The sequence below is a fragment of the Aythya ferina genome, assembly GCF_964211825.1.
Source record: "Aythya ferina genome assembly, chromosome: 2".
Taxonomy (NCBI): domain Eukaryota; kingdom Metazoa; phylum Chordata; class Aves; order Anseriformes; family Anatidae; genus Aythya; species Aythya ferina.
In genome coordinates this window covers 111,338,851-111,351,268 of record NC_140297.1, presented here as the reverse complement: position 1 = coordinate 111,351,268, position 12,418 = coordinate 111,338,851, and the positions used below count along the sequence as shown (strand labels likewise).

The following is a 12,418-nucleotide window of genomic DNA, read 5'->3' as shown; positions in this document are numbered from 1 at the left end:
AGTAGCCTCGCAAATGAACATTGCCAGGCAGCACAAAATGTTCCCATGAACAATTTGCTAAACAGCGCATCAGACTGCACTGTGTTGTGTGGATAAACCCTGCCATAATTCATGGAAAAATAATACAAAATAAGGTTTCCTTTCTCAGTATCTGGAACTTCAAAAAGAGGCTATCAAATTAAATTTCTGAAGTTTTAAAGGAAAAAGCAGCTGAAAAACACATCCACTCTGAAGCAGTAGTAAATTATGCTTGGAACAGAAAAGCAGCTGAAGGCAAGATCCCTTTGAACCCCAAACTGATGCAGTACTACAATTACTCATACAGTTTTGTGATAACCATCTCTCTGGTGTCCTGTTGCCATTCACACGAGGATGTGACTCTTCAGAAGTCTGTCAGTCCTCCTGTGGAGCTTCTCCTCTCCTCACATCATCCTCTTTGGAACAAGAGGCACCAGCTCAAACTCTGCCTTTACCGAGGGATACAGGCAGCCTGCATGTGTACCAGTTTGGCAGGCAGCGAGTAGGTGAACTGCTCCCTCTTCAAGTCTTGGTACGGCTCTAACTCAAACATCGTGCATCCATCAATACCAGACCCGTGGTTACCTTGCCTCAGGGTCACAGATGTCATTCTCGTTAGCAGATTCATTAAGAATATTGCACGGATAGAGGGTAAAGCCCACGTGTAAAACACACTGTAAATGGCAAGAGTATGCAAGATTTCTCCTCTTTCCTTGAGATCAGTGACCTGAGCTTTCTTAATCTTACGCTGTGCTGGCTATCCTCAGGCATTAGCCGGCTAGAATTGCACCTGCTGAGATGAGTATCAATGGAAAGCCAGTGCCAGAGCCCTGGCTGTGAGTCATCTTGCTCGAGGTAGAGAAAAGAATTAGCAGACTGAGGAATCTTATTTCTTCTACCAAGGTGGCTGCACAGCCCAAGGATAGATTTAGGGCTCCCAGTGAAAGCACAGGGAGATGGAGGAAGACAATTTATGATTGTATGGTTACTGTTAAGACTTAATAATTTGGCACGATACAGACTTCAGTGAAATCAGTGGGAATTTTCCCTTCAATCACAAAACAAATTCAGCTTCTATAGTTTCCTTTTAATGCATACATTTTCAGCAGCAACTTTCAATTTTTCATTCAATGTCACATCAGCATAATAAAAAACCTCTAAGTGAACGGGCACCTTAATTACCTTTCCAGCAAATAAGAGGTCCCTTTGACAGTACACCTTGGGAGCTCCTTACTAGGTAGTACTTTAAGTGCTTCTGCTTCTTTGGCTGAGTGGTTAATTTCAGGTTGATATGATTGGAAAACTCTGTGAAGTACCGAAATCCTCTTTCTCCACAGCCTATACAATTCCCAGAAAATCCTGGACAAATGAAACAGAAACACACAGATTACATGGCTTTGTGAGAGCTGCTAGGAATAAAGCCACTTCAACCTACCTGCACATCCAGTTCAGGGTGATTAGAGGCCTCCAGCCACCATGTGTACCCTGCACAGACCACTCCTCAGGCAGCAGCCAAATGCAGGCAGGTTTTGTTCTTAATTTTTCTGAAATTCTTCCATCTTTCTAGGCCATACCCATTTATGCTGAAATTCCACCACCAATGACCCACTCTACCCAGAGCAGAGAGCTACTTGTGGGGTCGGGAGGAGCTATGATGCCAGACAAGGAAATTTCCATAGGCTTTCCTATTTCTGTTCTGCATTTCTACATTAAATGCATGGGCTCCAAGCTGCATGCTTCCCTTTCTTAAAATAGGGGGCTAACCCAGAGTACCCACTGCAACTTGGTGTAGCTAAAATTAGCCTAATATCTAGTGACTTCCTCTGAGACTCCTCATACAAGGCACTCTCCAAGTAAACTGGACTTTACACCATATTAAAGGCTTCAAAGCATTTATTTAAGGTCAAATGCTTAGATTTTCATTGCAAAAAGTAGAGGTGCTTCAAAATGTTCGTGAAAACTTGGAACCTCTCATCAAAGTAACAGATTTAGGAGTAAAAAAAAATAAGCAGAAGGCTCCTTTTCTGTAATATTTCTCACATGCTTTCATAAAAGATGACAAAATTTTGGGTTGAGGTTGCAGGCACAGGGTCTGGATTGAGGACTATATGCACCCCTGATTTCCTGTGGCATTCACAGCTACATCAAAGGCAATGTTGCACTGCAGCAGTCTGAAATCTTCTAGAACAAAGCACAGAGCATATTCTAAAATGGGCCTGCCCTTAAATCCTTGTTGTTTGAATAAACCCACTTTCCTCTATTATCTAATGCTGAACAATTACATTCTTTCAGCTTGTTTGCTACTCCACCAATCTTTGAATTACTTTCAACCTTTAATGAAAAAATACTTTATATTCTTTCTGGAACATCAATAATGATTTCAAATAGGGCTAGGCTGATGAGTACCTAGCAGAAACCCTTTACTTTTGATTTTTTTCCATTTATTAATCAGTTCAAGACCTATAACAGAACGCATTTTTCATCCTCATTACTATCATTATTTACCACAACGCCAAGCACATCAGAGAACACTGGTTCCTACCTACACTCACCTGTCAGCCAAATTCCTAGCTTCATGAAAAATACTTCAGTCTGCCTGTCTAGCAAAATGCATTTTCCATACACTCATTATTAATTAGGCCATTGTCTTCAGCCTAATTATGCCTTATTATCATATTTTACCATCACATTGCTGAGGGTGCCAAGAAGTAAGCTTCTTCATCCTGTTTCTCTGGAGACAGAATCAGTTCAGACTGAATCTTTGCTCTTAGGTACCAGCTACAGAGCCACAGAGGTACTTGAATATGTCACATCAGCAATGCCAGAGCAGAGCTGTGAGTCACTAGGCTCAGTATCAAATGATATCAGAGATGATAAATTAATACAGACCTCAGGGTGCGAGGTGGAGGGCTTACCAACAAAGACAAGCACAACCACGTTTGATTAGATTGAACACCAGCTGTCTGTACATCAGATAGTTCGTATTGATCAACTCTTGACACTTCCCCTGCTCACCGGGGAGCAGCTCCTACAAGGATGGCAGCACACAGCGGATTATTCCACGATCCCACTTCCCCAACTGTATCCAGCAAGGACACATCACACCACAGCTCTCATCTAATTCATGCCAGTGAGATTTCTCCCATAGATGCAAAGGTTTGCAGCACGTGGTAGCGTATTAAATACGCTTAAGGGAGACAAAACATTAACAATCATATGTACAAAAAGGAGGTATTTTCAACAGTTACGCAAAATATTGATTGTTTCCACCAGAATTTGAGCAGTGTGGTTAAATAAGGGTATTTATACTTCGTTGTGATTTCTTCTCTGTTGAAAGGTCTTTCTCAATATATGCTAGGCAGAACAGTGACTACAGAGAGAAATGAGAACATAAATGCAAATCAGGCTATAGGAGCCAAAATACATTAAATCACTTTTACTAGGCTGTTGTGTACCAGTAGTCAGCCAGGCAGGAAATCTAGGTGTTTACGTGCCTGTCTTCAATGATCAAGAAACATTCGTGTATTACAATTTTAAAAGCTCATAAACATACCCAGCTGTGATATAAGTGGTGTTTTTTACAATCTATGTATTCGAGAGTCAAATTACCCTCAGAGCTCCTGTTGAAAACAACGTTCCTGGTGGAGCCAAGGGCAAAATCTGTCCCTTAATCCACAGCAAATAGCTCATCTTCTACAGTTGCATGAGCATATTTCTTCTTAATGTTGTAAGCATCAGTAGAGATAAAGAGTATCCGGATAGTTCACATTTAAAATGCCAGGGCTGCAATTGTCTTCAGCCCACACAGAAATCACCCAGCTTTGACTGTGGTTAACTGTGGAATCAGGAACTTGTTTTAAAATGGGCTTTTCAGGGGGAGGCTCAGCTGTGGGTTTAATTTAATAAAAACAAGCCTCTCCTCAACATATTTCTAATAGAAAGTCATTAGCTGAAATGATTTTAGTCAATTTTGAACCGACCAGTTTCTCTGAATTATTACGGCATGAAGAAAGAAAACCTCTTACCTAAAAGTGCATTTTTTCCATGATCATCTGGCAAAAACCGCTTGTCGACAGCGCAGACGAGAATGTGCTCAGGAAGGTTTGGAGACTTGGCTCCCACTAACAGGAAGCCTGCTGGGATATCAATTTGCTCCATGCACAGAGATACTAACCGTAAATCCTTGCCTGCTTGACAAAAACCTAGGGGAAAAGACCAAAAAAAAAAGATAAATCTTCAAAAGATGATGTTTAAATTTCTTCTTTTATCAGTTCCATAGGCAAATGGAGCTTTACAGCTTGATGCAGTAATTTATTTATTTTTTTTTAATTACCTTTTTCAAGGGAAATTGAGAAAACTGAGAAAGCATCTCATCAAATCCACCAGCTTAGGGTTTCAGGGACAAAAGATATATATTTTTTTAAAGAGATCCTGAACATACACAGGCAGAGAACAGAGATGTCTCTAAAGATAAGACAAGGCTCAAATGGCTCTGAAACTGTTGATTTTTCACAAACACTGAGAATAAGAAGGAAAACTCAAGATTTTAAAACAGAAAACAGCTCTCAAAACATCCAAATATTTTTTTTTTTCTTTGCTGAATTTTAGTTTTCACTCTAAATTCAGAAATAGCAGTTTCAGTTTTGTTGCTTACAACAGGCTGCCACTGGTACATAAATATCAGTAGTACAAAAGTATGATAAAGATTGGTGCCTGAAGTTTGGTAGCGACCAGTAAAGGAAAAATATTATCAAATATAATTTCTAAACTGTCTCTAGATTAAGCAGGAGATGAAGTAATTCACCACTTCAATAAGAGGTTGCTCTTTTCAACCTGCTCTGCAACTATTTACTGCTCCTGTCAGCTCAGGCACAGGTCTTCCAGAAGGCATTTAGCATTTCTTCCTGCTTCTTTTTTGTCGGAAGCTCGCTCAGCCATCTCTGGACACGCATTTTGAGATGTACAGCACGTTTTCTATAAATCTCCAGTTGAGTTTCTTGAAGTCCCAATGGGCAGCAAGACTTCTAGCCTCCACTTACTTTTTCCCTGCGCACACATACGCAAAGAAAATGAGAACACAACGTTGGCTGTTGGACTGCTGGTTAACACCAGGGTAAGACCAGGGATGTGGGCACAACCGAGGAGCAGAGTGGGCTTCCTCTGCTCCACGTCCTGCGGCGAATAGTTGGCAGGTTGGGACACACGAAGAAGCAGGACTGGGCAGCCCAGAGCTCGGGACTCATGGTGAGTTTGGTAGCCACCCACCAGGCAGCCACATGCAGGGTTTTCTAAAGGCTGGATGAGATAGCTTTGGGGTTTTCAAATCCCTGAGTAATTTGGGGACCTTGGGAGGCTGACACGTATCAATATTTTGCCAACTCCAGCCAACTCCAAAGTTTTTTTTTTTTTTTTTTTTTTTTGACTTAAGTACATGAACAACAACATTTAAAGCCTTTCATTAACTTCAGCACTGGATCACAATCTCCCATCAGTTTTTTGTTCAGCTCCATCATATTCTTTTTCTTGAGCAAGATCTACTTTCAAATTAGGAAGTGACAAGTGTCAGAGAAAGCAGCAGTCATCTGGTTTCCTCTCCAGGAAAGGACATGATCGCAGGGGGCTTTCTGATTTCCCTTAGGCAGAAGGCAGTGAAAGCACCAAGTTTTATTAGGAACCAGACTCTATGGTGTGTTCCCATCCAGTTCCCACTTCTCCAGCTCAAAACCAGTGCTACAGCCTGGCCTCACACCTCTCCCAGCAGTAGCTGATGGAAAACAAACTATGTTGGGATAAATACAGAGTCTAAAGGTATCACACAGTCATCCTCTGATCATCTCTCATTAGCTACAAGTACAAAAATACCGCAACACAGACAACACATGCATGCACCAGCATGAACCAGTATTTCAAAATAAAGTATCACCATGACGTATCCTGTTGAAACATGGTTGTTAAAAACACATCAAAATTAAACCTGAAATTCCTGTAGTATCTATTAAGACTTAAGCTATTAATGTGAATTCATTGCAGTTAATTTAAAATATTATTCGAGCAGCCCACAGCTGGTACAGAAACTGTAAATAAATACCAAAGGCACTGACTGAGCATCTACAAACACAACGTGATCATAGCTTAACTCAGAGGCACCTCAGCCAGCATTAATACGAGTCTGCACTCTCACGTACTGTGCTGAAACACTTGATTTAAAACCTCAGCAAAGACAATGAAAGCTAATGTTTATTTTTATTTTTATTTATTTATTTATTTTAAATCTCCAAACTTTACCAGGCAAGGATGATGTGCAAAGTGGAAGGCACCCAGTCAGCTCTCATAAACCTCCTGGCAAGCAGCAGCTTGCTGAGGACACGGCACCACGCATGCTGGGTCTTGTGCCCACACACCCACGAAGGGCCGAACCAGTTGGTGGCTCGGTGTTTCCTTCAGCCGCTCAGTTAGCTCAGCTGGAGCAGCAGCTCATTCAGGCTGAGAGCAAGCCCAGATTTGCCCTCCCACATTCCTTCTCCCAGCCAAGGAATTAAAATGAAGGGCCTGAAGTTTTTATTTGTTTACAAATCGATGAATTGTAATGATTGCTTACCAATGAGAAGGAAGCAAGGTTTTAGGGGAAAAAGCATTAAAACTGCCTACTTAGAGCAAAACTTCTTTCCTGATGAGATGCAATTGGATTACGTTAAACTCTTTTTAAGGTGTATTCCTTAAAAATGTATCAATCCTAATCAAATGGAGGGCTGCCAACTTAAGTATTAACTAGACTTTTCACTGGAATTTATATCTTAAAAAGTTGAGATAAATATGTGAACAAAACTCCCTTCCATTCAAAATACTAAGCTGCTTATTCAAGTGTTTATGCCATTTGGATATTATGTCCTACATTTTCAAAACAGGCCTCAAGTATTTTGGGCATTCAGTAAAATCTGAGTATCTGACAGACTTGAAAAATACCGCAGTGTATCTAGATTTAAAATAGAAAAATTACCCGCCGCTGACAATGTGGGCAAACAGGAAATCTGTAGATAAGGATTATGAAACAGCAAGTGTGATAAGATTTCAAGACAGACTTAAACCTGTCTCTCTAAACAATTGTTCTTTAGCCTTGTCTCTACCCCAAAAAATTCTCAAGAAATGCCCAGAAGCACAAACATTGACAAGAAAGAGGCTTTTGAATGAACTGTTAGCAATACCTGGACACCAAAGAAAGCAGGAATTTGATTATCAACGTTGTTAACATCTCAGTATGGACTTGCTTTCCAAAAGGGTACACGACTGATATCCAGAGAGCTGCATACAGCAATTGGGCAAGGGGTAACAGTCAAACTAAAAACCAGTAGATTTAGATTGGTCATTAGGAAGAAATTCTTCACTCAGAGGGTGGTGAGGCCCTGGCACAGGCTGCCCAGAGAAGCTGTGGGTGCCCCATCCCTGGAGGTGCTCAAGGCCAGGCTGGATGGGGCTTTGGGCAGCCTGGGCTGGTGGGAGGTGTCCCTGCCCATGGCAGGGGCTGGAACTGGGTGATCTCTGAGGTCCCTTCCAACCCAAACCATATCATATGTGAAACTTGGAGCCTCTTTGGATGCTCGAAGGTTTTGGTGTCCCCGTGAGGTGAAGCAATGCTCCAGCACTCCGCAGGATCTGGGACAAAGCAAAATCCAGGCAAGGAGCAAAACCACTCCATCTACTATTTGAGCTGCTGCACATCACCATTTTGTGCGAGTCCGCAGTGGATAAGGATGAGGAAAACCCTAAGAAACACCCCACAACATCACAGCACCTCAACAAGTTGATGAGCATTACTCTAACCTTCTGGCAGTACCTACTGAAGCAAACCTACGTGTCTCAGTTTGATATCCCAGGCAACAGCAGCCTCTTCCCTCAGACTTGTTGTGAACACAATTAATATTTCTCACCATTTAGGCTCTGTAGGACTGTACTGTAGGAACGCTGCATCCTGTACAAGCTACAAATAATACCTAAGATCCCCTCTGTATCCGTCATCTCTTACTCCACCCAAAGTAGGGTCTCTCAGATCCCTTCCATGCCCCTCTTCTTCCTCCTTGCACAATCTCCTCCTGCATCTTCCTCCGCTTTGGCTGGCGACTTCTCTGCATCACAGGGATGTACGTGCAGCCCGGCTGGCCAGCACATGCCTCTGTGATGCCTGGGCTGTGGAAGAGCAGAGCTGTAATTACCTCACTGCCCTCGGGGACACCAGTTTGGGGGCACGGCTGTCAGCTCCTGAGCTTTACAAGCCTTGCTGATATTAGGGTCTGCCAAAAGTGGCAGAAAGCCACTTCCCCCGGCTCCCCTCCTGCCAGGGACAAGCCCTGCTGATGGACGAGCTGCAACAGGGGGCAGCACAGGCAGAACCTCGGAGCCTTCAGGCTCCTGTTTGCTCACCAGCAGCCACAGCACCAGCAAGGGGAGGCTGGGGAGTTTGGCCAGGTGCTCACTTAGAGCAGGAGATGCTTGGAGAATGCAAATCTGCCGCTGAGCAGTGAAAATCTCGAATCTTCCTTCGGAGAAACGCGGATGGGACGCTCTCAAGAGGCAGCCATCCGTTCCTTCCCTTGGCTTTCGGGACTGCAAATCACTCTTCTGGTTGAATTCCTGCTGCTTTTTAAAACTAAATGAGAAAATTCCACACCAGAAACATTTATTTGGAAGCCAGTAATTGACTGCAGGGAAAGAAACGAGGGATTAACCACTTTCTCTGCTACATTCTAGCTATAAAATTGCATTTTTCTAGCCAGCAAGCAACATAGAGACCCCAACCTTCTCCCCTCTCTGTTTTGCATGACTTTGCATTGCAATATAATTATCTGCTAGAAATAAGCACTTCCACATTAGTAAGGAGAAACCAGGATGTCTCTGTACAAGTACAACTTGTGCTGCCCACGTTGAGGGTTTCGACAATGCAAAATCTATTTACATTTCATAGCTTTTCATTTATAATCGAGTTAGCACCTAAATTTCCATGCCAAGCAGCCCTAACACATAGCACTCTTAAGAAAAAAAGAATGGCACTTCAGAGTCCCACCGGCTTATGGACCTTTTATGGACGTCTGAGCAAGAAGAGGAGAAAACCTCTGAGCCACTGAAATAAATCAGCTTCTCTGTATGAAGTTGTTTATCAACATATAAAAAGTATAAAACCCATAAAAAGGAAAAGCACACAGCCGAGCCGTGCCACTTAAATATCATCTTCCCACAGGATTTCAGCTTTGTTTTAAATAAGGAACAGGCATTTATATTCCAATTAGATTTGCAAATACCAAGAGCAGTCACAAAAAAAAAGAAAAAAAGAATAATGAATGGCTTTCACAGACGTTATCTGCATTTCTTTGAAAGCAAAGTCATTAGTTTTTGCTTCTGAGAAGCACATTTGCATTCTCTGGCATTACCTCATTTAGGTTAACGCATCTTTGTGAAAATAAAAAGGTATCCTCACAACTGTTCACACCCAGCGGTCCTGGAATCTTCTTAAAATTGAAGTTTTTAATATGTCTTTCCTTTAGGGACCAATGGCAAGAAGCGGTTCCAGTGTGGGATACCAGCCCCTTGCTGTACTGCAATAAATGGGGTATTTTGCATAAAGAATTAGCTTCCAAGAATTGCATATGAATGACTGGTCACTGTCACTTGCTATTGTAACTTCACAGTAACTGATCAGGTGTTAAGTACCTGCTTACCTAATTGCCTCTGAAACCACCTCGGCCCTTCTTTAAGCAGCAGGTAAACTGAGGGTTTAAGAACAAAAGAAAGGTGCTACTATTGTGCTTCCCACAGCCTGCATAAAAATGCTATTCCACAAATTAGAAACGGGCTGTTGTAAAGCTACAGCAAACAAGCGGTTAAGGACACTTTCTTGTATTATTTCGTTGCATATTTGAGGTACCTGTACGAAAAGTATTTTTCTTGAAGCCTTGTTTTCACGGAAGAAAAAGGTTAGTTACAAAAAATCACGCTGAGCAGAAAAAAAGGCCCTGAAAAGATGTGAGCCCCCCAAATGCTATTTTTCTTGATTGCAAAGCCCTTACTTTGATTGCTAATAGTAAGGATCAATGACAAACGCGATTGCTCTTTCCAAGGGCTAGCAGGAAAGTTAAGGGATGTAATATTATGGCCAGGAAAGTTAAGGGATGTAATATTATGGCCAGCTCAGAAGGTACACCCACCAAACTGTCACTTACTTGTGAAGCACTCGTTTTTTACTGATGAAAAAAAGGGCAACGAGAGCTTTCTGCACCCATGTGACTGACAACTCAGCCATCTGAGCAAGAGAGCAGGTCATCACAGAGAATAATATAACGATTATGGCATAAATCCCGAGTTCAGGACAAGCAAACAGCACAAATTCCTTAAAAGGGAGAAAGATTTCCCCCCCCTCTGTGCTAAAATGTGGGAGACGGGTTTTACAGCAAGAGGAGCTCTGAACTGCAGATTCGAGCACCAAGATTTTGCTCTTGGATAAGCAATGAAACGCATGCTCAGCTTAAAGCATCCCACCAGTTACAGGGACTTCAATTAGTCTAACAGTGTTCTTTACCATTTTCCTAATGTTATTTATCTTTGTAATTAAATAACTAAGATAAGGAATGTAAACAATGGCAGCGATTGTATCTTACGTCTCTGGCAGGGCATATTCATGAGAAGAAAGATGAGCTATCAGATTAATATCTTGCTGAGATACGGTTTGCAGAGCGAATGTTTTGGAACCTGGGTGTTTTAAACAGGAGTAGAACTGTTCTAACAGATCATCAGCAATATTTTTTAATGACGTATTTTCCTTTCTGGACACAAAAATACTGTTCTCTTACATCAGCTGCTCAAGGAAAACGCTAGAGAGGGATAAATTTTGTGAAGTTAGAATGGTAAAGTTGACAAAGAGTAAAGAACAACCCTAAAGTTTGGAAGATGAAGTAACTTTCTCCTAACCTACTCTGATCCTAAGACTTCTACATGAAAATCAAACCACAGAACTGCCCGTGTAAGGTCATCTTTTTCCAGGACATACCAGAGAGCGTAATATTGTGTGTACACATGAGCATATAGTTACATGTGCTGTGCGTGTGCAGCATAACTAGGCATAATCTTGTGACAAGCAGTATGCAGCCCCACCTGACAGCAGGCACTTGACAGCCAGCAGCATGTCAGCCAGATTGCCTTGCAGAGCAAACCTGGGCAGAGGCAGCAAAGGCACCTCTGTAGTATTTAATCTTTAATCCATTTACACAGCATCTCAGCTCTTGTCCTGGTTTTATACCACTGTTTATAATACACTCACACTTTCCCCTTCTCTGCTCCAACCAATTTAGAAGCCTCCAAAGTATAGCAAACACTGCTTTTTGCAGTCACCAGCATCACAGCTGAATAATAAACTCCCCCAGCAATATTCCCCAGCTTCCCTTAGCAGCCAGTCTTTTTATTCTTTCTTTTACAGGGAACTGAAGGTACTCTGTTATGTTACATCGTTACGGAGGGCAAACATGCTGCTGTGAACTACATTCAGAAAGGATAAATTAAAAAGAAAAAGTCAACATTTGCCAACTATCACTCCCCAAAAGGTCAAAGGATTACCAATCACCAGTATATCGCTGCATATAACCATACACTGCAGTAAAGTAAAAAATCATTCTACAAACTGCAATTTTTTAATGACTCCTACACAAGGAAGCCCATAGTTCCTGGTGAGAAGGGTTGTTTGTTTTGAAAGGGGGGGACACTACATTTTTAAGAATAAGTATCAGTAGATCCTCTGTCTTTAAGGAAGTTAAATGTTCAGAACACACAATTTCTTCAGAATTCACTATTAGGGGATAAAATGAACCACTTAGATAAAGTTTACTTGGTCCATTAGGTATATTCATAATGACGTGGCCCTTTCACACATTTAAAAGAAAACAAAAACAGTATCATCAGGAATTTTCATCACCTTGAACAATTATCAGGACAGCTCAGGGTAAGCAATCAATGGCCAGTAAGCAGATGGAGAAGAGAAAAGAGACAAGCTTCCACTACCATCCCTCTTATCACCCTGGTAGCAGAAGGAACACCAAGTCTCCTCCCCATTTTCTCCCTCCAAACTCTTCCTGCTCCCCACGGAAGCAAGAAAATCCAGCTTTGTCTATGTTTCTGAGACACTTCAGTGAATAAGCACTCTGTCAAGAATTTTGGGATAGACTGAGAACCAGTTATGCTGATGCTGACTCAAGTAACTTCTTTGAGGACAGTGAACCAATGCTGACCAAAGAAAATAAGGGGCTTTCCTAAACTAATAAAGCGTCACAGTGAGTTTCAGACATTGCTTTCAAGTAATACATTACATTTTATGTACTGAAGAAAGTCCTCTTACTCTATGTTTTCTCAGATTTAAGGCTTTGAC

At 41.8% G+C, this 12,418-nt stretch overlaps 1 protein-coding gene across 10 annotated transcripts in view; it reads right to left on the bottom strand.

The window, feature by feature from the left end:
• Window positions 1–12,418, bottom strand: part of GREB1L (GREB1 like retinoic acid receptor coactivator) — a 126,756-nt gene that overhangs the window by 47,025 nt on the left and 67,313 nt on the right. For all 10 annotated transcript variants that reach the window (XM_084509573.1, XM_084509581.1, XM_084509574.1 and 7 more), the window contains exons 5-6: window positions 4,044–4,220; window positions 1,201–1,377 (exon numbers count right to left, since the gene is read on the bottom strand). In XM_084509573.1, coding sequence (XP_084365699.1) covers window positions 1,201–1,377; window positions 4,044–4,220 — 354 coding nt within the window. The remainder of the gene's footprint in view (window positions 1–1,200; window positions 1,378–4,043; window positions 4,221–12,418) is intronic.